The sequence below is a fragment of the Pholcus phalangioides genome, unplaced genomic scaffold (assembly GCF_987345545.1).
Source record: "Pholcus phalangioides strain wild (caught in Gottingen) unplaced genomic scaffold, Ppha-v1.0 ptg000028l_1, whole genome shotgun sequence".
NCBI classification, from domain to species: Eukaryota; Metazoa; Arthropoda; class Arachnida; order Araneae; family Pholcidae; genus Pholcus; species Pholcus phalangioides.
The window spans coordinates 1230593-1257360 of NW_028301618.1; the positions used below are offsets into that span (position 1 = coordinate 1230593).

The 26768-nt window shown below is 37.7% G+C and overlaps 1 protein-coding gene across 10 annotated transcripts; it reads right to left on the reverse strand.

The window, feature by feature from the left end:
* Positions 1-1598: 1598 nt before the first annotated feature.
* On the reverse strand, positions 1599-26458 carry LOC149067712 (E3 ubiquitin-protein ligase RNF13-like). Of its 10 annotated transcripts, none has more exons than XM_089252031.1 (11): positions 26294-26458; positions 25747-25813; positions 22036-22176; positions 17870-17947; positions 12764-12901; positions 11985-12069; positions 11776-11866; positions 7617-7740; positions 7419-7512; positions 4918-4998; positions 1599-3464 (listed from the first exon to the last, which is right to left on the reverse strand). In XM_089252031.1, the coding sequence occupies exons 3-11, from the start codon at positions 22114-22116 to the stop codon at positions 3193-3195; spliced, it is 1044 nt and encodes a 347-aa protein (XP_089108157.1). In that variant the 5' UTR covers positions 22117-22176; positions 25747-25813; positions 26294-26458; the 3' UTR covers positions 1599-3192. The 10 variants fall into 10 exon arrangements, with proteins under 10 accessions (XP_089108157.1, XP_089108154.1, XP_089108159.1 ...); XM_089252028.1 differs by having other exon boundaries at positions 25763-25813; positions 26087-26455; XM_089252033.1 differs by having other exon boundaries at positions 25763-25813; positions 26284-26383.
* Between the last annotated feature and the right edge of the window lie 310 nt (positions 26459-26768).

The following is a 26768-nucleotide window of genomic DNA, read 5'->3' on the forward strand; positions in this document are numbered from 1 at the left end:
AGACATCGGTCCGAATTTGGCTCTACTTTCCCTATTTGTATATTTTTGTGAGTTTTGCTAAATATTTTACATTTTCCCTCGCCATTTTTTGAATTGCTGGAAACCATGTACATAATGCAAGGCTGAACAAATCCCAGGTTAATTAAAAACTGGTATTCGCACCTAAAATTTTCTTTGTGTGTAGATAATGAATTGCAGGCTAGAGCAGCGCAAAGTGTTTGGAATTTATAGCGGTACTAGTCATAATACCCGGCAATGCCTGGGTTTTCTTCAATTACTGGAAGGATTGAAAAAGTGACAAACCATTATAAAGGAATAAACCCTTATGCATAATACTGGCAGCATCGAAGATGTGACAAACCATTGCAAAGGCATGTGCATGTCTGAAACGCCTTGTTAGGCAACCAGAGTAAACATTCCGAAAGTGACTGTTGGGGGCCCAGGAACTATTGTTGCCTGACGGTTTTTTTGCCCATTTCGGGAATTCGCCCAGGTCTGACCAACTTTAAAAGTAGCGTATCGTTCAATCCTGGTCCTGTTTGGTATATATGCAAAATTTGGTGACGATCGGTCTAAAATTGTATATTTGTATAAAGAACAAACATACATACTTTTGCATTTATATATGAGATATCTGTCAACATGAAAGAGAATCGTCCATCATGCCCAGAAAAAGTCAAAAGCAGCATTATTTTGGATGTTTTGGGTGAAAAGTTTTTTTTCAGCACCTAAAACTTTTTCCTGGTGCTTAGATTGTTTTTCTGCGATTAGTCCAACCTTGACATAATGCGCTATTCACATAAAATCTAAAAAACGTGTGTTTATGGGACAATGAAAAAACTAAGGATGGTATGAACAGTATACAGTCAATTCTCAATAAGTTAAATATCTGTTTACAGCTCTACATTACATTTTGTCGATTCCGTTCCCATAAACAGAGACTATTTTTTTGTGAATATCCGCTAGGTGCTCGCTTTCAAAGAAACTTATTACAGAGTGCACTCCACTATTGGCGGGAGTCTAACTTGCCATTTTAAATTCTTGCTAATGTTCCATTTTGTATCTTTTAAACAAGTAGAGGCGAGAGCATAGAGAGAGACACCTTTAGAGAGAGTGATACATTTTATTCTCCGTAACATCGATCATCATAACTCTCTCGTTGCCATACTAGTAACTCTAAAAACTCTCCACGATATGTACAGCTTTGACTTCAAATTAAGTAACACCATTTTAAATTCTTGCTACTCAAGTAGGTATTCACGCCAGACTCTGCATAGCAATGATAAAAGACTTGAGAGAAGAGCTAAAGGATCATGATTAAAGTCAGCATCGCTGTCCGTATGCAATAAATCATTACTTTTCTATATGTATCGTTACTTTCAGAACAAGACTTGTATTTTTTTTAGCAATGTCTTCCTTTGACATCATGAGAGACCGGAATTTCAGGCACTAAAATCACATAAATACTGCGCTACCTGCGCCCCTATTATCCAATTAAATTTAACATGCAACAACTAAAAAGTTGTAATAGTGTTCAACATAAAGTTGTAATAAAGTAACAATGGTACGAGGCAATCATACTCAAAAACTATAACATATAAAATGAAAGCCTTTTATTTTGCTCTCACTATACATATAGTATATATAAAAAAACAAGATTCCAGAAACAGGACAAGATTTTCCAGCAAAAGCATTTTTGTAACAATTTCTCAATGGTAGCAACAAGTTACAATACGTGTGTATATATATAAACGAGAAAATATCCGCCACTACGTACAAACATTCATAGATACTGAGATGGTTAAACCATCTCAGTTTTTTGCTTTAAAAAAAAACATGAATTACGAGGGGGGACACCCAAAAGTAACTGGAATTGCCTCATGGTAAGCGCAGCATCCATAGTACGTGGTTCTGCCACTAGGTGAGCATAAAACCATTCCTCTCGAGTTAATATGCCAAGTGGCATTACTTGAGAAGGTTTGGCATGTGTGTGAATGTTTTTGTGGAAGCTGTTTAGTCTGTTCCTCTTTTTTGGTCATGGCAGAGTTATGTGAACAGTGTGGGGCTGCGAAGATTTACTTCCTGCTCGGGGAAAAAAAGCGGCAGAAACTGTTGGGATGTTAGAAAGAGCTTAAGGGATGCTGTTATGAGTAAAAACCCAGGCCCGTAACTAGGCAGAGGCAACTGGGCCCCACAAAAAATGTACACTTATTCTGCATAATAATAACAATTTCAAGGGGGCACTCAAGAAAATAAAACTGCCCTGAGAAGGGACACTACGGCCCTGGTAAAACTCAAGTGTACGGATGCTTTTTTTTACAAGCTAGCCGATAAGAAGATTGCACAACAGTGTGCAAAGAAAAGGCCTGATTTATCAGAGACGGTTACTGGTTTCTGCATTATGACAATGCTCTGTTTCACACATCCTTCACAGTGCACCAATTGTTAACCAGAAATAGTATGACTCCTGTGCCCCACACAGAGGACTATTCACCTGTTCACCTGTTTTAGCTCTGTGTGACTTTTCTTTATTCCTGTGGATGAAAATGAAAACGTTTTGCCAACATGGATGAGGTGAAAACGATGGAGGCGCTGTCTGACATCGCAACAGATGAATTTCAAAAGTGTTTTTGACAATAGAAGAACAAACTTGACTAGTGTATTATTAGCTCTAATGAAGAGTACTTTCAAGGGAATTGAAGAATTTTTGTGAAAAAAATGTTTAAAAAAATTACGGTTACTTTTGGGTACCCTCTGTATTAATGCATTATGAATATTCAAGGAGAAAACAAATTCAGCGAAAACCTTCTTGAAGGTATGTCAATACATACCAGTGTCTGTAATGCTACGATTTTTTTTATTCCCCCCACCCCTATTTAAGCCAATCGTTCAATTGGTTGGCAAATATGGAATTTACATTTTTATTTCTCTCTCCCACCTTGAGACATTTACTTGATCAGAATGTACGATAAATACAGCCTTGGTATTAAAAAAAATTATGGCGAACACACAATCAATAAAATAACAGGAAAAAATAATTTTCGTACAGAATTAGTGATTGGACAAACCTTTTATGACAGTGTGTGTTATACAGTGAAACCTGTATGGAACGGAACGACAATAGACTGAAATTCATTTTTCATTCTTATTCTCCCCCCTTAAGCTCTAGATATAATTTTATATCCGTCCAAATTAGATAGATTTCAGCTGAGTACCATTTATATCATCTTCATAAGCCACATTTACAGAACCCATAGTAGAAGGAAAGGTAGCAACATTCTTCGATTCGGACGAGTCAGTTGCATTGGGAAACAAGAACGGAGTGCTTTCTGCGGCTGACGTGACTCCAGAATGTCTGTAACTTCTGCTGTTCATATTGGGTAAGCGCACTATACTTTTGCAGGATGGGCACTTGGGCCTGATATTCAGCATCAGCCATGGATCCACGCAACAAGTGTGATATGCTGGAAAACATGATATACATTCAAAATATAACACACAACTATAAAAGAAACAATAAATACTTCCATAATGATAATATAAGCGAGAGGGAGGGGTTCGTGGAATATATAAGGTTCCTGTATAAGCTAATAAGAAAGGTGTCATAGTCTGTGGGTTTGAAACTGCAAAAATTGTTTCCTTAAATATGTAAGATCCATTTAACAGTTGGGACCAAATAACATGCAAGTTTCCAAAATGTTAGTATTTCTACATCTAATTTTAGCTTACTAGGGGTTCACGCTGGAGCTTGCACCCCTGGCCACTGTCACCCTGGATTATGGCCTTGTTCTCCTGGAGTCTACCCCTTCCCCTTTAGAAAAGTGCTCCTTAACTTTTTTTTTTGCTTGTGGACCCTCTTTTTGGGCCATTTTCTCTCCTCATAGCCCCCTTGTCCTCTCCAGGATCCCTTCCCCTACATATTAAATTGTGTTTTGGTTTTTTTTCTTTTTGAGTAAATTCATACAGAACAAAAATTTCTTAAATGAAATCGATCTCTGAACCCTTGATTCAGTTGGGAAGGAGGAGGTGTGGGGGGGGGGGGTGCCATGTAGGACCATTTCAACAACATGAGCTCTTGGTAAAAATTTCGTTTTCTGGGCCCCCTGTACTTAGCTAGAAGTAGCAGCTCATATATTACTTTACATACTTTTGAAACATTATCTTCCCTTGCATTAAAACAGCACTGGTTTTCTGGGGACTATTGGCGAATTTTAAAACTCTAGTCACACTTTTTTCCCCTCATATTTCACTTAAGAGGTTTACTTCTTCATATCAGAATTTTTTTTTACAGCTCTTTGTGGAGGCCCCCCTTAGCAGACCACCATGACTCCCCCTTCGATCTCATTTTTGCCCATTTTTCAGAACCACTTCCACCCCCCCCCCCCTTCCCAGGCTGTGAAACCCTGCTTTAGAGCATCAATTGAAGTGTTATCTGCTATTGTTAACATTATGAGTGCCGCCCAAAAACCTTTTTTCTTCTTCTCTCAATGTGGTCCAGAAAACCTAAAAGGTTGGACACAAAAACAAATCCTCTGTTCAAACAAACCAGAGTTGAGACCAGGCTCGGTTTTAAGACACAAGTAGAATTGAGATTTGTATGAAGATCACATAATCCTCAACAGGAACAATTAAGCTTCTTAGATCCAACTATCCTTGTTGCAAAAGAGAATGGGCAAAAGTAAAATTCTGCTACACACTTTCCCTCCTCCAGTGTTCTATTGCTGAAAAATGTGCCTTGACTTGAGAGTGAGAGATTATAACGTGGATTTCCCTGGAACCCAGCACTGATGCCAAAAGTCTACTGTACTGAAGCAAGAGAATATAGAAATTAATCAGAAAGAAAATGTGATAGTATGTCAGAAAATAAAAATATCCCACATGGGTGTGTAAAAAACAATACATTATCTACAAGCTTACCATGAGAACACGGGAGAACGCGTAGCTCCTCACCTTCGATATAATTCTGAAGACATATCGCACAAACATCATCAGGACGTCCTGAAATAAAGATATCAGTTATATATAAATTGCAAATAAGCATGAAAAGGGAGGATAAAAACATTCATGTCAATGCCGCTAACAAGCTTGTCAAAACCCACGAAGAATTAATGAAGTAGAATCTCTCTATCTCGAATCTGACTGTAGGAAAAAAAACATTTTTTTAGATGGGAAGTTTCTGAGAAATAAGTTTTTTTATGTAAAAATATGACAAAAAATTATAAAAATGTCATTAGGAAAACGAAAATATATATAATATAGTTCACTACATACTCAAAATCACTGCCAGTGGCCTCAGCAAAATCTTTGGCATTTTTAAAAATTATGGTTCAACTCTTACCTTAATAAAAAAAAATAGATATTTTTCAGATATTATGCCGAGGTGAACACAAAGAAAAGTCATATGGTCTCTGCCGGGACTCAAACAAAGGCCCTCTTGCAAACTGGGCAAGCATGCTACCATTTACACCACTAGAAACATGACCCTGCTTTCCGTATTTCATGCAATGCGGCATGAGGCGCTGAAGTAGGGAGCATCAGTAGTCTCTCTTAACATCAACAAATGGCCCCCCGGTTGGACAGTAGAGAGATAGACAGCTTTTTTCTGAAGTTATAGGGGCTACTGATGCGTCTACTTCATTCAGCGTCTCGCCACAGTGAGTGAAATAAGGAAGGCAGAGGGTCATGTCTTCAGTGGTGTTGGTGGTAGCATGTTTGCTCGAGTCCCAGTGGAGAAAATATATATTTTCTTTCAGAGGTCCAGAAAATATCTGTTCCCTTGATATATTGAGCTGGGGAAAAAAAGCAGTCTATCTCTCTTACCTGAGTGTTTTCCCCCCTCTGCATTGCATGAATCGTTATTGATATTGGCAAATGTGTTCAACAGTTCATGCAATGCGGAACTGTTGTTGAACACATCTGCCGATATTGGTAAAAATATTTTTCCAAACTTCGTCACTCTCTCGTTATTTTTTTCATGGTTATTTCCGGAGGGTTTGCTTGTTTCTGATTATTGTTGAAAGGGTAATGCAGGGAATTCCAAAGTTAGCTACGACTTCACTTTTATTAATGATAGAATTTGTTAGAAAACGTTAAAATCTCTATTTTTTTCCCCTTTTAGAAGCATGTTTCCTGTTTCTCAGCTACCTTTTTTAAAACAGTAAAGCTCCACTAACAAGAAAAAAAAAACATTTACTCATGACTACAAGTGGCCCGTTGCTAAGAATTCTTTCTTCACCTACAGATGGAGTCACAATTCTCAACCTCTGTTTGTATTTCAGCCCTTTCAGTGATAACCCCCAATATGATTCTTATCCCTCCTTTATGCACCTATGAACTGCAATACCAGTCATCATGATGCTGTGCAAGAGTGGTGAGGTTCTAAGATGCTCGTCCTCCAGCATGAAAGTTAGCGCAGGGCCCACGGGTTCAATCCAGGGGAAGAACATCAAGAAACAAGCTTCTTTTCTTACTGAGCCTGGGGCGACCATCGGTAGATGGCGCCTTTACTTCCCACCAAACTTCACTGATTGAAAATTGCTGTGTAGCAATATGACCAGATTCAGTATGCTGTAAAGTAGTCATCATGGCAGGTTATAATTATGTCACAAATTCCATACCTTCTCAGTTCCTTTCACCTCCATGGAAACATGGTTTTTCATGTTTTCTTTGACCTTCAAGATAGAGCTTTGAAGAAGCATTGATTTACACTTTCTTTCTTTCAAACTAGGCACAACTCTGGTCCATTACCACGGTCCATTTACCACCGAATACGTTTATGCCAAAAGTGTGCACACGCACCTAGCGGTTCAAGTGTTGAACAGTGCATTTTTAGTGCTGTCACACATCAATTTTTTAAACTATCAGTGAAGTGTAACGATTGCATATTTGCACCATTGTAGGCCTGTTGCTCTCTCTGGTGAGACAATGGGGAGATTGGCTTGAAGTTGGGAACCACAGAAAACCTACTTCAGCCGATCACCAACTGTATCACCAGTGGTGTTCGAACCTGGATTCTTGATGTGAATCTGTCACTGACCGCACAGCATCATTGATTCAGACTGTAGCATTTTAACACCAGAGATGACGCTTCATGCGCAAAGGATATGTATCATCCAAAAAAAGTGAAGAAGGACGAGAGTAGTTGGCACGTGTTGATAAGGCAGGTGAGGATCATGATGATCATCTTGTTGCGGTTTTTTGTGTTTACCCTTGTGAATGTATTTTTAATTGTCATGCTATCAGTTATTAAATGCTGTGCTTATTAACCAAATCAGTACGGTAAATGCAGTGACGGTTTTTTTTACCCTTCAAGATACAGAGTTTTCGAGATAAAGAGGTTCTACTGTAACACATTAACCCAAGTCTTTACTCAAAGAAACTACTGACCAATCAAATTTCTAGAGTCAAAGCTCACAAACCTTTAGTATATTTTTCAGTGGGCAATTGCATGATCTGATGAGAGGACAACTTGTTCCTACGATCGTTCAACATTTCGATGTATGGGAGAGAACACTGAGAGAGAAAACAATAAATTGTATGATCAAGTATTGAAAAATCAAAAGGAAGGAGAAACTTAACGAAAGTTTGTAGCATCACATACAAAAGTGTATTCTTACCCAGCAGACTATGATCAATATAAAAAAAATGACACCCACAACACCAAAGACCTGGGCAAAAAACATCAAGTAGTAACAAAAATGGGTCCCAAACGTCACTGTCAAGTAGAAATAGTTCTCTGTGCTGATTGGGAGAAGAAATTTATTTTTTTTTGTAGTGCAAATGTGTCAAAAGATACAATACATAGACATGCAAGGGTATGCAACTGCATTAAATTGAAGAGAGGAAAAATGTCATGGAAACGTCTAAAACAACGTCACAAGCAAATGAGATTGGGGTGGGCCAGAAACACTGAGCTATGGAGAAACTGGGGTGAAGATTCCCTATACAGTAACAAGGACGTGCGTCAGCTGATGTGGAGAAATACAGAAGTTGGCGTGACAGAACGAAGAGAGCAAAACATTGCATTCTACACATGTACTTCAGCATCTAAATTATGGGAAAACTTCCATCTTCAGTATTTTTTAGTGCAGTGCAGTCTTTAATTTCTTTCAATTGTTTTCATATTATTTTATTAGTATAGTTGTCTATCTGCACCAGGGCCGTAACTCCGTCAGACCAGACACGACCCAGGCTCTGTCCCTCCCGGGATATAAGCACCAGGGGCGTAACTAGAATTTTTGATGCTCGGGGCAAACATTGTGCAATCCCACCTTTGAAATTATATAATTTTGTAATGGTGTCATCAATTTGGATTAATATAATCATCGTTTTTGCTTAAATATGAAAAGCAAAATATGCAAAATCATAAATAACAGCAAACAATGTATCATAATCATCAAAGTGTTATAATTATGTTGATGATATGTAACTATATTATCAATATATTATAATTATCAAACAATTATCATACACTGGTGAAATAAATTAAGAGAATTTGCATATTTTATCGAATTTCATGAAAAGAACTGAACTGAATGTAAACCCACTGCTTCTAGACAAAAATGCAAATCTTGTACGTCAAATACGTAAGCGTACACGCGTGTGTAGGCAGAGCCAGTAGAGAAACAGGTGTCCGAGTGGCATGGTGGTAAGATGCTCGTCTACCATCGTGAAGGTTGTTGTCAGGGTCCCGGGTTCGAACCCAAGGGAGGATATAGATAAGATATTTTCCCTAACGAACTCCAGGCGACCACCGATAGACAGCGCCTTCACTTCCAACCCATCTCACTAATGGCAGTAAATTGCAATATAGCGATATGGCCAGAGTTGCTGTTTGGTGAAGTAGTAGTAGAGAAACAGGCTTTATAAGCGCGCGTAAGTTAAGATGCATTTCGTTCGCTAGCACACCTCTGCGAATTTCTTGGTGTTATTTTGCAGCAATCGGTTAATTTCGAATTGTAACAGTAAAAATCAGTAACCACCAACGTTTAGATGATGGAATGAGGTGGCGTATTGTGGGGGAGGCTAGAAGCAGGCCAATCTCAAGTCCAGATTTGTAGAGAGTTCAATTTAATGCCCAGCGTCGTGTGTAACTTATGGAAACAGTTCCAGGATACCGGATCCATCGAGAGAAAGCCTGGACAAGGTCATCCAAGAGCCACGACAGCCAGAGAAGATCGCCATTTGTCGATTATAGCGAGGCGTAACAGGAGTGCTACAGCTTCTCAGCTCTCTCGTGGCTTGTATGCAGCCACAGAAACCCGTGTATCAAGGGTGACTGTTTCCAAAAGACTTCATGAGATAGGGTTGTTTGCAAGAAGACCTGCTGTTTGCATCCCGCTCACTTCTACGGACAGGAGAATCCGTTTATCATGGTGCAGAGAGCATAGAGATTGGAATATGGATCAATGGGCGACCGTTCTCTTCACTGATGACTCCCGGAAGCCTAAGCACAGATTTTCGCCATACGTACATATGGGGAGAACCAGGGACCCACTACCTACCCTCCAATGTCCGCGAAATTGACCATTATTGCGGAGGAGATTTGATGGTCTGGGCAGGCATCATGTTGGATGGCCGCACACCTCTCCATGTCTTTGAAAGAGACACTGTGACTGGTGTGAGGTATAGGGATGAGGTCTTGGAGCCCTATGTTTGCCTTTTCAGGGGTGCAGTTGGCCCTGAGTTCATTTTAATGGACGATAACGCGAGGCCACATAGAGCTCTTCTGCTCGACGATTTTCTAGAGAGTGAGGATATTCGCCGGATGGATTGGCCAGCCAGATCTCCAGACCTTAACCCTATAGAGCATGTCTGAGATGCTCTGGAGAGGGCAATTGCTACTCGCAACCCCCCTTCGGGAACCATCCAGGGAATGAAAACAGCATTGCTGAATGAGTGGGACCAATTGCCACAGGAAATGATAAACTGCCTTATTTCAAGTATGAAATCACGCTGCGAGACCTGTATATCTGTAAGAGGGGGCCATAACCCCTATTAACCCATTTCTTTGTTTATTCTGCAACCGCTGTTTCATACCTTCCGACTCCAATGAGTGTTATGCATGATCATGCGTGTGTATTACAATTATTGAATGGTTATTTGTATTGTATCAATGTATGTACATATCAAATTTCATTAAAATCGGTACAGTAGTTCTAGAGATAATCGACCAGGTCTGCAAATTCTCTTAATTTCTTACACCAGTGTAGTTAGGCTACTATTACAAACAATAATTGGTTGATTCCATTATTTTCTTGAAGCCTGGTAGTGAAGGCACTTTTTTTTTGTTTTTAAATAAAGGTTTTCTCTTCGAAATCCCGAAGTTCTTAAACAATGGGTGGAAGCTGTGAGAAGAAAGTCTTGGCATGAAAGTCAAAGCATGACCTACTTGTCATCTACTACGTACTAAAGCATCTGCTTGTGATTGTAATATTCCAAATCATGCTCTGTGGATCCTTTTGTAAATTGTTTATTGAAAAATTTGTATGTATAAATTGTTGTATATATAATGTTGGGGAAAAATGTCATTAAAAATCTGGTTTTTTTTCTAATTTCCATTCAATTTCTTGCATTGAAAGTTCTTTTTCAGCACGTAATTAGCGAAAATATTCACTGCTATGAATTTTCGAAGTGGAATCCTTCACCAAAAAGCAAAACATAATGTTAGAAACATATGTTGTTGTTTTTTTTTTTAAATAAAAAAATAGTTCCTCTTAAGATTTAAAAAAAAAGAAAAAAAAAAAAGAGTATTTTTCTTGAACGAAAGTATTTATTTTTATGAATTTTTTAAGACGAAAGAATACATAATTATTGGCCGAAAGTGAAAAAAAAAATGGAATGTATAGGTCTCATATTTTGAATTGCCTCAATGCATTAACCATGTTCAAGGAATGTTTTGCCTACTTCACTTCAAAAGGGTATGATGCGGTCCTGTAGGGAAGGCTCACAAAGTCCTCACTCCACTTTCCTTATAGCTCAGTGGCCAGAAAGAATGTGTCTTATGGAAAAAAACAAATATCTGAAAGTAATATCAACTTGGCGTTACTTACAGCCAGTTTTTATTCTTTTTTTAAAACTAATTCTTTCAATGAAACACATTTTTTTTTCACAGTGTTACAAAGCAAGGGAAACATCATTGACATTTAATTTTGGGATTGCATGTATTTATACCTTTGTGTTATGCTTAACCCTAGAATACTAACTAAAAGAAAAAAGCTGATCAAAGCATGTTACTTGCCTATACCTTTTCGTCTCTGTTAGTATTCTAGGGTTAAACAAAAATACATGAAAAGCTTTCTATTTGCATTTGTCTTGATTTGATCCACACACAGGGGGGCTAATTAAAATTTTTCCGCCGACCTACAGTTTATTGGAATCCAAATTGGCAACATTCAATATTTTTTCCTCCACATATCTTGTTGAGGGGTTGACTTGCCACAGCGTCGGGCAAGATTCTGACAAGGATGAATCAGGTATCAAACTTGAAAAATCTCTGATCATCCTTCTTATCTTATCGACCTATCAGAACACCCTGTCTCTTTAACAATAACACTCGACATTATACAGAGAATGCACAACCAAAGATCTTAAAAATTCAACTGTGAAGTTTGAACCACACAATAATAATCTCACCACAATCCAAATCTTTTGCCATGGAATGTCGGAATGAGACTAGGGGAAAAATGGTGACAGATGGTACACATGCCACGGGCATCCTATTTTAGGAATAAAAAGTGAAGAAAAAAAGTTTACTCAACAAAACTATACACTTACTTGTTTTGGAATAGATATTCCATTTTTATTGTTTGGCCATCGTTATAATGGATTTGCAAACTTGTCACATTATCATCAGAAAAATCAACCGCTAAGAAAATGACAGAATATGTGTGAGATTGGAAGCTATGGCATTGTTTATGGACCAGTCATAAGTGAGAGGACGTCACAATCTTAAAATAAAATATTTAAAAAAAACAAATACTCACAACAGATGTCTGTGAAATTTGGTGAATAGATGTTCTCCCCATATAGGATGGCAAGATCAAACTCGGCATTTGCAGCATTCTCAATCTTAAAATGCAGAAAAACAGTCGATTAAAGACAGAAATTCAATTGAGAGAAACATTCATTATTTTTATAATGAAAAATGGGTGACACAAACGTGCACACATTTTTTAATTTTTTTACACTAGACAGACGAGCTAGGTCTGTGTGTTTTCACAGGGGAGAAAAAAAATAAGTCAGGTTAGCCCTTAGCTTCAAATTCACACCAAAAAAACGTTCGAAGAAAAAAATTGATAACATTAACCAAAGTGTCAAATAACTATAAACAAATTTTTTTCACCATGTTATGATATTAATTTGTTTCGTCCTTTTTGTAAAAGTGATAACAATACTCGAATGATTACATTATCCATGATTCCAATAAGCGGCACTCATTGTAGTTAAATGGGTTAAGAAGTCCTTTTGTAGTGAGACCATATCATATCTATACAAATCTTCCTAATACTCATCATCACTACAACTAAACCGTACATGCACGTCATAAACATTCTTTAACAAAATTTCTAATGAATCTGTGCATGTCAGAAAGAGTTTTGCATGTTTATGTAAGGCTTTGGCGTATCTAAAATATCCAAATTATGTGTGGTTTGTGTTTAAGAAGTGTATCTGTCTTCTATATTGGATGCGCCTGAATTTTTGTGTTCACGTAAATATTGTTTTGGAGGTCAATGGTCATCACATCAACTCAACTTAATCTCACCTTATTTTGAATCGTACAGTTCGGTGAGGTGGAACCAGCGACCAACACGAACTTGGAGAACCGAGTCATATTGCAGCAGAAATCAACCCTCTTGATTGGCTCACAAGCATCAGGCGGATCGGCTAACACTATCAGTCCCTGAAAAACAGAAAAAAGAAATCTATATTTCTATTTATAAAGTTCATATAAAATTAATTCCCTTAAAAATAAAATTATGGGCCATAGTCACACAGTAAGGTTTCAGTTGTTATCTGAGCCAATGTGGGAGGGACCATGGGCATACGCAGGATCAACCCTTGGAGTTGGGGAGAGGACAAAATGAATCTCTTCCAAACACATTTTGAGTTACTTACAGTAGAACATCAATTATCCAAACACATCAGGACTGAAGGGTGTTCGGAAAAATGAAAAGTTTGGAAAATCAATTTCGAAACTGATTCGATAAAGTAAAGGAGTACATTGAAATTCGGCAACGAAAACCTTGAAATAATTAAATTTAACCGACTTATTCCGGAAAAGTAAATGAAAAAAAAGCAGTTTATCACAAAAGAAAAGTATTGTAAGGGAGAAAATAAAATGGTAAAACAAATACATACGAACATGAAAATAACGCCGTCAAACCATTCAAACCAAATGTTTTAAATGTTCAAAACTGGGACATTTTGGAAACGTTTGTTTAGCAAAGAAACCAAACCAGAATTCAAAAATTTCGCTCTTGGGTCATATTTGAGACAACACAAACCAGGATTGTGTTGTCAATATTATGAATAAGAAATTGAAATTTTGACTAGATAGCGGAGCAGATCATGCTGTATCACAAGTTGTTTCAGAAATTGAATTTGAAACCAGCTGATAGAACGCTCTGTGGTCCAGATAACATTCCATTAAAAATGCTGGGCATGTTTGAAACACCTCTGAGCTATGTAAACAAGCAATGCACAGAAGAAATCTAAATCATCAATGGCTTGAAAAACTGTCTTCTTGGGAAACCAGCTTTAATATGCTTTGGCTCGGGACCCAATATCAGTGCTGTTCAATGGATTACTGCAATTGATCCAAAAAAGAGTTTCCTGAACTGTTCGAAGGACTTGGACTCATGAAGGAATGTTATTCCATACAACGCAAGCCTGATGCTGTTCCATCTGCGGTAACATCGCCAAGACGAGTACCTATACCTCTTTTGAAAAAGAAATCAAGATAAAAAGAATGGTCGAACAGAAAGTCATGACTCTCTAGTCACTGAGCCAATGAAGTGGTGCTCTCCTGTTGTCATAATGCCCAAAAGTGATGAGAAGGTGAGAATTTGTGTGGATCTGATCGAGCTGAACAAAAATGTTCTTCGGGTATTGCATCCCTTACCCAAAGTAGAATACACACTAAATCTCTCATCTGGTGCTAAAGTGTTCTCAAAACTGGATGCAAATTCAGGGTTCTGGCAAATCCCATTGGATGAAAAATCATCTTATCTCACAACATTTATTACTCCATTTGGAAGATTCAGATTTTTTAGACTGCTCTTTGAAATCTCTTCGCACCAGAACATTTCCAAAGGCAAATGATACAAATTCTGGAAAACGCAAGTGGAACAGTTTGTCACATGGATGACATACTAGTTTGGGGGTCTACTCGAGAAGAGCATGACGTGAGATTGAAATAAGTTTGCCAGAAACTGAAGAATGTTCATTTGACTTTGAACAAAGAAAAATGTATCTTCTCAACGAGCAAAATTAAATTTCTTGGTCACATCATTGATAGATAAGGAATTCACCCAGATGATGAGAAACTCATTGCTATCAAGGAGTATAAGTCACCAACAAATAAGAAGAAATTGAAACAGACGTTGGGCATGGCGAATTACTTGGCTCGTTTTGTTCCAAATTATGCAGAAGTGCTTTCTCCTCTAACTATACTTCTCAGCAACAAAATAGATTTTGTTTGGGATATACCTCAGAGCAGAATGCTTTTCTCAAATGGAAACAGATACTGTCATCTGATCCTGTTTTGAAAATCTTCAATCTCAACCAGGAATCCATAATTACTGTCGATGCATCTTGGTATAGCTTGGGAGCCACCTTACGCCAAACGCAAGATGATGGTCAGATTGGTGTTATTGCCTATGGTTCCAGAACTTTAGCCACAGCTGAAACTTGATATGCCCAAATCGAAAAGGAAGCCTTACTATTGCATGGGGTTGTGAGAAATTTAAGGATTACCTAACAGGAACTCATTTCAAGATAGAAAGTGATCATAAACCTCTTCTCCAGAAAACATTTGGACGACTTGTCACCAGGGCTACAAAGGATCAAATTGAGTATGATGCGATACTCTGATGACATAGTTAACATTCCAAGGAAGGAACTGTATGCAGCAGACGTTTTATCCAGGAGTCCTCAAGTGTATCCAAACAAGACAAATGAATTGGAAGACGAAATAGATGCATATGTCCAAATGGTTAAAGAGACTCTACCAGCTTCATCGAAAAAACTGAAAGAAGCACAACTTGCTGATGAAGTTTGTCAGAAACTTTCATCATATACAATGACGGGATGGCCTGCAAAGAAAGATGTCAATTCTTTTTGTCTACCTTTCTGGCAACATCATTACAAAATCTCCGTTCAGGATGGGATAATGATGAGAGGCTGTAGAATCATTATTCCATGATCACATAAAAGTGAAGTTTTAAATCAAATTCACGAAGGTCATCTTGAAATTACAAAATGTTGAGCTAGTTCTGTCTATTGCCCTGGAATAAGTAAAGAAATAGAAGAAAAGTGAAAAAATTACATGGCTTGCATCCAAGAATCTATGAACAGGCACCAACCTTTCATTCCAACACCATTTTCTGACGGACTATGGGAGATGATTGGTATGGACTTGTTCAAGTACAAGAATTCGTGGTATCTTCTTCTAGCTGACTATTATTCTTGTTTTCCCTGAAATTGCAAAACTTGATAAACTGACAGCTGCTGAAATCATAAATCATCGCAAGTCCATATTTGCTCGACATGGCATTCTAGATATTGTTCGATCAGACAGTGGGCCACAGTTTGATCCAGTGCGAACATTGGAATTTCAAATGTTTTCTAAAGGGTATGGATTCACACACATTTCTAGTAGCCCAAAGTTTCCTCAAAGCAATAGACTGGTTGAGTCAACAGTTAAACTGCTATTAAGAAGTCAGAAGATCCATACATTGCTTTTTGATGGCATATCGAGCAACTCCTCTAGAAAATGGATTCAGTCCAGCAGAGTATGATGATAGTATGTAGTAGATGGTGGTAGTAGTATGATGGGTAGAAGAATTAAAACAACTTTGCCAATAGCTAAAGGTCAATTGCAAACCACAAGCAGTAGATAGAAAAACCATCGAGGTCAAGGAAGAAAGTAGAGTCGAAAGACAGTGCCAAAACTACGACCAAAGATGGGAGGGGGGGGGGGGGTAAGAGATCTCAAGAAATTACAGGAATGGGAAGAAGTATGGTTAACTGGCAGAAGAGCTACTAGTGTAGTACTAAAAAAGACTTCATTCCCAAGATCTTATCTGATTAAGTCGGGAAATAACATCTATAGAAGAAATTAGGAGACATCTAATCCCATCACCAAATTTCTACCCAGAGAAAGAAGAAGAATTGGACTTTCCTTCATTAGAACTTTGTCCTGCAGCAACTCCATCAAATTCGAGTGAAAACACAGCTGTCAGAGTACCTTATGTTACTAGAAGTGGAAGGATTGTTCACCTGCCCCCCCCCCCCAATAGGATCAACCTATGAAAAAATGATGATGAATGATCATCATCACCAGCCAAAGCCATCTGGATGGCAAGGGGGGGGGGGGGGGAACTGACAAGCAATGTGTATATCTTGCTCTCTGTATATTTGTGTATGTGCCGTTTGTCTTGATTTGAATAAAATGATAATACAACACCAATTATTAGCAAACCCTATTAAATATCGATTTCAGTGTTATACCAATGAGTAATAGACTTTACATCGCATGTATAATGCACCTATCATAATATTAACTCTGCAATGAAAATATGTTTCAATGTGTCACTGTCTTTTGTTTGATTGCTGTTTCACATCTTTTTTAACGTAAAATGAAACGACAGCAAAGAAAGTTTGCATGTTTGATCAATATGAAATCCTGAAAACCTTCATGGGGATTCAGTATATATGCAATGCAAAACTATCTGATCTTGCGAACACTTTTTTCAGACGAACTGCAACAACTTTCATCCTTTGTTCAGGTTGGTGATGCAATACCACAAATGTGCTAAATAACGCTAGAGATTTAGAAGAGACAATTCCCCAAATGATGAGACAGCATTGAATCATCATTGACAACGTATCACCAATATCAAACTGTTTTAGAGAGAGATCATTCTTATTAAAAGGAATAAAATCACATCAGTTCGCTCAAGTCTTTAGCAAGAAAAACTGTCATCTCTTCACCTTTATTTTGAGATAACTCAAAAATTAGATTTCGCTGACATTATCAATGATTTTGCTCATATGAGAATGCTGAAAAAAAAGCATTTATTGAAAGATATTGCATGGAGAATTTTACGTTAAATTTCTCTTTTAATATCGTGGGGCCCCAATACCTCTCTCGCCCATGGTCCCATCAAGTCAAAGTCGGGCAATGGAATTGACACTGGCCATTTGGCAAATTTTGACTCCCCCCCCCCTCCTCTGAAAACGAAAATTTTTTTGGTGACTTGACGCAATTGCAACAATTTACATCATGCTTGACATTATTCCGGGTATAAAAAAATGAAAAAACACAACAATCTTTTTTTTTCACTGTATTTCTTTATTTGGGGATATTCTTTTACCCCCAAAAGTAGGGATTTTTTACAATCAGTCAAAATTTAGGAGATATAAGAGTTTGTTGGGAGTCCAGGAGATGGAGTAGAAATTCAGGAGCCTCTCAGGAAAACCCGGGAGACGGCTGCAATGAGATACCCTTCCCCATATTTCATTTCCAATAAAAGAAAATTTCATGACTAATGTTATTTTTGCTTGGAGTGATTAAATTACTGTGATCATTTGTATCGAGAACAATTGCAAATAAGAAAAAAATACATGTGTATAATAGAAGACTTACATTCAATGGCTCGTGATATGGATTCCCAAGTGGGATGGCTGACAGGAAGCTTCTGATATAGTTGTTGTTATTGTTGTACTGCAAAAACAGAAACAATAACTATCTCACACTTTGATTTCAAACCTTGAAAGAATAACTATGAAAACTTACTTATATTCAGAAAAAACAAGTAAAACTGAATCAACTATATTGTTGATGTCAACTGCACGTTACAATAGTAAATGACATAGACGCTGTGGCAGTCGATGTTAGAATATTATGTTAATGGACAAACAATTGATTTATTTATTTCAGTTTTTGGTATCTGGCAACACATTATTAGTCAAGTGTTTAGTTTCAGAGCTTTGGCAGCAGTACAAAAAACATGGCTGCTCAAGTCTGAGCAGCAACAGATGTTGTCTCTCATTTTAAGTGTTTAAATCTCTATTAAATATGTGTCTTTGTTCAATTAAATATTCTGGTTATAATTACTTACACTCACACACACCATTAGTAAGACGGATATATCAATAGATTCAAAATAATAAGAGGTTATATGGGTCTCAGCATGAAGAGACCCATAACCCCTTATTATTACCCAGAACCTCTGCTCTTAACTCCAGTCAAGAAGCCTACAAGTGAAGTTCTTAAGGATGGAAGCTGACAAGATTCAAGTCAAGCTATTGAGTGGCATAGGAGACCGGACACTATGGAAATATAAGATAAAATTTGCATTGAGTTTCTATGGTGAGGCCTTAGATGCAGTCATTGGGAAAATTCAACTGCCAGAGAAGCCATTGGATGTATCATCAGCAACTATTGTAAGTAAATACAAGATTGACTTGAAGGAGTATAATAAAGCAAATAACTGCTATGATGGTTCTAACAAATTCGATGACAGAGGACACATTACAGAAAGTAATGAGATTTGACTGTGCTAGGGATGTATGGCTGGAGCTACACAAGCTATTTGAAGCCACATCCGAAAATCAACTGTACAACATTTGTTTAGAGTTCTTCCAGTTTAAGTGGTCATCAACTGAAAATACGAGCAAATGTATGGCAGCAAACTTATCCAAATTGAAGAATCTGTGGAATGAGTTTAACAAAGGTTTAGAAAGTAAACAAGAAATCAAGCTTCCACATATGCTGCTGATATGCAAGATACTTGATGCTCTTCCTCGAAGTTATCATGCCTTCAAATCAAGTTGGTTGATCCTGAGCATGGGGAAAAAAAACTGTTGATGATTTAACAACACAGCTATGTTCTCATGAGCGGGAATTAAGGACAGATATATCAATGAAAGTGAATCAGGTCACGAAACACTAGTTGTAAGTTTTAAACAGAATACTCAGAACCATCAGAAAAGGGAACAAAGCACATCTTCAAGTAAGAAATACAATACGTGTAATTACTGTCATCTGAAAGGACATTGGGTCGAGAACTGTCGCAAATGACCACCCCCCAATGATATCTAACCCATAGGATCCTATATTATACCCGTAGCTTCTACCGCCCCCTTGGAACTTTCCATCGCTCCCCAAGGGGGCGTATGCCCATGTTGGGAATTACTGCTATAGATGAAGATGTTTTCGCTGCAGAAGTGAATTGTGATGATTGGTATATAGATGAGGGTGCGTCTATACATGTTACCAAGAGTAGTAATTTCTGTGTAGACTTTGAAAAATTTGAATATCCATATGGTATAACTATGGAAAATGGAAAAGTACTACCAGCCATAAGCAAAGGTACAATAAGAATAATGGACACGGTAAATGGTAGAAAACAATTTAAAAATTTACAAGATGTCTGGTACGTTCCTGATATTAGCAAGAATCTGTTTTCAGTATTAGCAATGCAAGACAGAAACCAGAACAGTGTATTTGAATCAACATCTAGAAAATGTTATTTGAAAATTAATGGTGAAGCAGTCCTTTGGTGATCATGAGATGTCAGTGGTGGTCTTTTTATCCATGAGTTCTGTCGGCTCCCTAGAGCTCTTTAACGAAAAATATTTTCAAAAAACGAAAGAGCATCATCGCTCTTTGGTGCCCCTGAAAAAAGCTGGAGGAGCACAGTTTGAGAACCCCTGGTCTAATGCAAAAAAGAACCACTTCAAAGAACTGAATAAGCATGCATCAATACATCACTGCTCCTCGAAAAAAAGGTTGATGATGAGCCACGACACACACACTTTGAGAATCCTTTGAATATTTCCGAAACAAAATACTATAAATGCACTGTATATACTCATTGCTTTTTAAAGCAGAATTCCAGGCGTTATTTATCTTTTTTTTTTTTTTTGAATTTCTCACAACAACACATTGGTGGTCTATGCAGGGCCATCTTGCAAGCATCAAAGACTTTTCTGAGGCCCCCTGCCTGTTTAGAAATGCCCGCCTAAACAGTTTACTCTCAAAAATTTTAACTGAATCTCATCTTCACGAAGTTCCTTTTGCAGTTGAGGCACCTGGAAAGGGTTCGGAATTGCCCATGTATTACGTGGAAAATGCAAAAGTAACTGAAGATACATGTGCATACTATTTCAGGAAAAACAAAAAGTGCCCACGAAATGTTGAGTCCACTCTTAAACAATTATCTAGTGTTTTTCAATTAGCACTTATCCGAGGGCTTACGACGCTTACAAATATGGACTTTGGAGTCATGCGGCTTGCCAACACTTACCCGAAGGCCCTCTTGTCAAACAATGAGGAAAAGAAACAAAGAACTCCCTAGTCCAGGGGTTCTCGAACTGTGCACCACCAACCTCTGTCGGGGTACTGCGGAGCAACCCGAAGGTTTATCCGAGATTCTTTGTTAAACTGCTCTGTGGAGCTGTGGATAAGCATTGATTAGAGTGAGGGGGCGATGCAAATGGAAAAAGTTTGAGAACTCCTGTGGTAGTCTGTACCATTCATCACTCGATATAGTTTCATTCTTCTCTGATACGCAATAAAACACACCCCATGAATTTATTTCACTAGAAATAAATATACATATACTGTGCACAATGCCTGCTCAAATTTTTCAACTTCGAGCAGAGACAGAACTCCTCTTCAAACAGTTTCTCCAAAGAAAGCCGGTGGACCATCAAACATAAAAATTGTTTCAATTGATTCATACACCTGCCACTTTCACTTCGATTTGGAAGATGAGCAGTGGCATTTCAAACGCACCTCAGACATACTTAAATACATTATGCACGCATATGCCAAGTTCTGGCACACACACTGATGCGTTTGAAGCAGTGGTTCCCAAAACATTTTTGGATTCATGGCACCCTCCGCTTGTACGACTGCCATCCAGTAGGATGTGATAGCCACTGTGCGATCGTGTGGGCATCCATGATGGACTCATCTCACGCGATAATCCCAGTTCGAACTCTACTATCGACAGAGTGGTGGTTGACTGGAGTGAGTGTTTTTTTTTCAACTTTCAGGTACGAATGCTAACCGATCTTTTGTTTAACAAGTTCCCCCACAGAGAGCAGGCAGGATTTCACCGTGGTATTTGCATAACACGAAATTTCAGGCATCTGCCAATTTTACTTCTAATATGGAAAACAGATGGCAAAACTTCTCAAACACAAACCGCGCATAACTATGGCATCATAGATAGGTTATGGTCATGAATAATACAAGAAAGAACTTTCCAGCATGCAGCAATTTGTTCAAAATTCTATAAGAGAAATGTCTTGTCAGTACATGAACAATTTAGTAGTAGCTGCTGTGTACGTGTGATATGTGCTTACGATAAAAGTGAAACATGATGAAAGCGATACAAATTAATTGAAAAGTGGTTAATTTAATTCGAAAAATAACATCAACTGAAAACAAAATAAATTAAATTTGATTTTTTAAATTGAAAAAAGTTTCACGTTATTTCTACTAATGCATAATTTTAAAGTTTGCGCCTAAAGTAGGAACAAAAAAATGGCGCCTTTCCGAATTTCGCTCCCCCACTGACCAAAACCTGGCTACACAACTGCCCTTTTCTTTATCTCATGCTGGTTTTTTTCCCCTTAACACAAATTTCTGAGTAAAATTAATTGGCTCATACATGCCTTATAAACTGCACCTTAAATGTGCCATCCCCCCCCCTCCCCAGCTCTTGCCAAGGGTACTATAACAGGGAGGTGCCCATAAATATGCACGAGACATAGAAATTAAATTAGCTTTCAACTCACTATAAGAACGTCAGATGATACATGATGGACAACCACAGCTAAAACACACAAAGTACTGTACGGAATAAGAGTATGAATCATATCTCCCAGTGACGCTGGGGGGCTTTGTTTTCATGTATTCAGTGCTGCACACGAGTCCTCCTTCAAACAGAAATACAATTTTAAAAAATAAAAGACTGTGACATTTGAACATGAATAGGCGTCATTCAAGTATTACGTCAGCATCCATAGGGTGAGAGTGGGTTTGGATTTGGTGACAAGGTGGGGGGGGGGGGGCGTGACTAAAGCTTATGTCATCAACCACCCTTTATAAAAATATGGAATATTCTTAATGATATCTTTACTAGGAATGGGAAAAACCTTTTGCTAGTTTGTGGGTACCTGAGAACTAACTTCTCCCTCCGATGAGACCTCAAAAGACCTCCTCTAGTAGACCTCTCAGACCTCAAGAGATTCCCCCGCCCCATATCCTATCACACTTATGAAGGGGGAGATTTATGTTCACTCAGTGCATCACATGAGTTGTCTTTGATTGATCTGCTCGACTCCCGTACATAAACGGATACATGCTCTTTGAACAGGGGGGTTCACTTCATGAGGATTGGGGGGATATTTTCTACTTTCACCTATCCTGCTGCCCTGTGTATATTCGCGAAGGGCAATCCCAATCAAAGGCAAACGCAGGATCAAGGGGCCGCAAAAGGCTTAGAGAGTGGGTCACAATGAATTTCTTAGAGAAAATTTTGAATTCTAGCTTTGAAATAGCATTGAAATCAATAGAAATTGATTATAATAACATATAAAGGTATTTTCTGCCGATATTTAAATCTTAAAAAATATCATTTTTTCCATCAAAGCAAAGTAAATTTTTGATTGTCTGGGGGGGATTAGGGGGGCTCGTGTTTCCTTCTGCCCCCCCCCCCCCTGCAAGTCTCTGATCCCAATATGTGTTAGGAGATAGGGTGCAGAGCTGACAAAAGTTTGCTGGCTGGGGAGGTCAGAAAAGGATAAATATCTGCTGATGTAATACTTGAATGGTCCCATACACACAATCGAACACAAATACACACACATAATACAAAATACTGATCAGATTGCCCAGTATTGTAATTGGCTTTTTCTTCTGTTGACATTTATTTTCCTTCTGTCGGGTATTATTATTCATTTGGCTTCTGTGTCACTATCTCTTTTTTGCTATTGGTCTGAAGGTGAGATGTCACCTTTTAGAAGTTCGCTATAGGCTTTAGCACAACATTTGAACTAATCGGGCCCGTTTGCACAAGCGCACACACACATTACAAGTTTTATTTTTTTGCTATTGATATACGTTGTATCATACATGCCGTTTTCTAGTATGCTGCATTCAGTTTTTCCCGTTGGAATACTTCATTCTGAATTTGTTCTCAGGATTACATGTGGATTCTCAGGTTTGACATATTTCCTATTTCTATTTTTATTAATTTTTTTGCATATTAGCCGTTATAGTTTTAATCCTGCAATCAAATTTTTATTGAACCCAGAGAACTTTGTTTGCCCTGGCTGGTGCATTATTTAAAAGAGAGTCCAGGTTTTTTTTTATTACAGTCAACGCTCATTTTCATGAGCCTGTACGGACTTGATAATCAGATCGTAAAATCGAAAGATCATAAATGAGAGAGACGAAGAGAGAGGGATATAAAAAAATGAGTTTGTCATTCATCTTTATTGATGATTTCAATAAAAATCACTTATTTTTGTTCATTTTATTGCAGCGTTTCAGTAAAAATATAAGGTTCCATATAAAATTGATACATGATAAGACTTCACGCGAATCTCGCCTCCATGAAATATTTTCAGGATGGAGGATTGTCATAGAAACGACCACTTGATCATTGATCAGAGAGAATTCAATATTATTTTTTTTTTGAATCCCGTACTTTTGGGCGATTTCTGTCTTAGAGTTCGCACATTGATTTCTTTCAAAAAGTTTTTTTTTTTCACCCACTGTGTCAAGCACAATTTTTTCCGTTTCGTTGGCATTGCGAAAAGGAAAGTAGGCGAACAGCAGTAGGTTGAAATAGAGTTAATCAACACTCGACATAGAAATAGCCTATCAATAACTAAACATATCATACCATTTCAGAAACCACTAGTTTATCCAATCATAATGCACAAAAAGTGAATTACGTTGTAAGGTATCTTAATGGTCCACCCTCCCCCCACCAACAATCAAACCCTACCCTTCTTCCTGGCACGTGTTCCCAAAACACCTGTGCAGCTTAGTTTCGATTACAACAAGCTCTGAGGTGGATGGGAAAAAATAATTGTAGAAGAATTAACAAAGTTCGTAAAATGTAGAACTGATAGAAATGATAGTTCATAAAATAGGGCAGATTTTAACATTAGTTCTATGGCACGCTATTTGGGACAGAAGACCAGTTCGTAAAAAAAAGCACACATTCGTAAATTAGAGGTTCAAGAAATCGAGCGTTGACTGTTTTTTCAATTTCGTATCTGGTCTAAGTTGTTTTAATCTCGATCCCTTATTTAGTCTAAAGGATGTTGTTTTATTGTTTTTGTTAATTTCTTATCAGCCACAGTATTTTCCATTTTTTTGTAACGATTTTTTTTTTCTTTGGGAAGAAATACGTCTGAAAGAGCGTGACCACCCTTTTAGAGATGTAAAATTCTCGAGAATAATCTTTCGGAGAATATTCTCACCAAGCAGAGAATATTCTCTGGTAGGACTACTACTATAAATAACTTGAGAATATTCTTATAAGTTCTTGATGAGAATATTCTCCTGTTATTTATAATACAGTTACATATAATATCCTTGAGAATATTCTCTGGAAGAACTACTGTCATAAATTACTGGGGAATATTCTTATAGAAAATAATAATTATTCTGAAGTTATTAATAAAATAGTCCTTCCAGTTACCGAATATTCTTCAGTTACCGAAATCTTTCCAGAGAGTATTATCAAGAATATATGTAATACTATGTATTATAATAAATAATCTTGATAAATAACTTGAGAATTATTATTATTTTCAATAAGAATATTCTCTAGTAATTTATAATAGTAGTCTTTTGAGAGAATATTCTCTGGCCCCATCAAGAAGATGCGAATATTGAAGTTTGAAAGCAAGAAAATTAAACCAACATGGATGAATTGCACAACTTTTAAAGAAATGTGAGTGATACAGACTTTAAGCGTATGTGCATTGAAGAAAACGACAGTTCTCTATCTTAGAATGAAGGTGATTATATAAGAATAGCTTCCTTCATCAATCACCTTTGGTCAGTGCCGTCTTAACGCATGGGCCCGGGGGGCCTCAGAAAAATGAGTAGTTGAATTTTTCGATAATTTAACAGGTAGGACTTCAGTGAAATCACTTGGCCCGGGGGCCCATGATGCTCTTAAGACGGCCCTGCCTTTGGTTTAATTTCTTTTGTTTTGGACTTATTTCTGAAAATTTATCTAATTTTAAAATAATTTTTTAAGGTCTTAATCTAAAGGTTTTTAAAACCTCCTGACCTGGAGAATATTCTTGAACTAAAAGTTATCATTGGGGGTGATTTCACCAAAAATTGTTTTGTTGTAAATGTTTCAGGCAATGAAAACTGATTTATATTTCACAATATAAACAAAATTAGTAAAAAACTTTAAATTATTTAAAAGAAAAATGAATATTCTCCAATTTTTACATCCAGGAGAATATTCTCACCTCACATTTCTACTACCTTTATTTCACTCTTGGCGACTTCTAATCACGCTTTCGGGCGTTCTTCTCGCTAAAGGAGAAAGAAAAAAAAATCGTCAAAAGGGATTATACTACAGTTGCTTCAAACTTCGTCCGATATCCATGAATGTGGCAATTAGTTATAAGCTAGTTAACTAACTAATTGGTTATAATAACATTATTTCGATATTGGAAGTACATTCGGAAGGGGGAAAAAAAAATATTGGCTATAACCAATACTTCATAATCTCCGATTTCGTTTTAAGCTGGCTCCACTATGGTCAAGTAGTCAAGTCTTTGTTTCCGGGCAAACAAAAAAACTTACAAGTTCAGAACTTTTCCTTTGAAATTCTTCAAACCGAAACCATCGGGCTGTTCTCTCGTCTGACAACAGATGAGTAAAGGTTAAAAAATCTCTTTTAGTCACTTCGTGCCTCACAAACCACCGCAATGGTAGCCTATGGACGTACGCATATGACTTGAATACAAAGCTGGTCAAAGTTGAAGTGGTTAAAGAATTACCTTTACTCACAACTTTGGTCAAAGGTTACGGCCTGGCGGGTTTAACCAAGCGTTTAACATCAATTCCCAAACCAATGTAAACAAATAGAGATGGGCGATGCGCTCATGAACCGTCGGCTCTTTTGAGAGCGTGAGTGAGTAATGGTTCTTCCAGGAAGCGTCTCGCTGCCACTGAGCTATAATTCATCACATTCATCGAGTCCCGTGGGGGCAATGATGAATTTTCTTCCTTGTAATCTTCATCTCCACAAATAACCAGTCTTTCAATGAATCTTGTATTGACAAGTGGAAAGGACATTTCTATATGCATGTGGTCATCTGGTTGGCCTATGTCATTCACGAGCTATTAGTTGATTGCTGACGCCGTCCATGTACGGTGTATAGGCGGCGATAGACTTTGAAGTCTGGGGGGGGGGGGGCACGATGATGATGATGTAAATTCATATATACAAAAAACATTAGATCAGTTGACTCCACCGTTGACG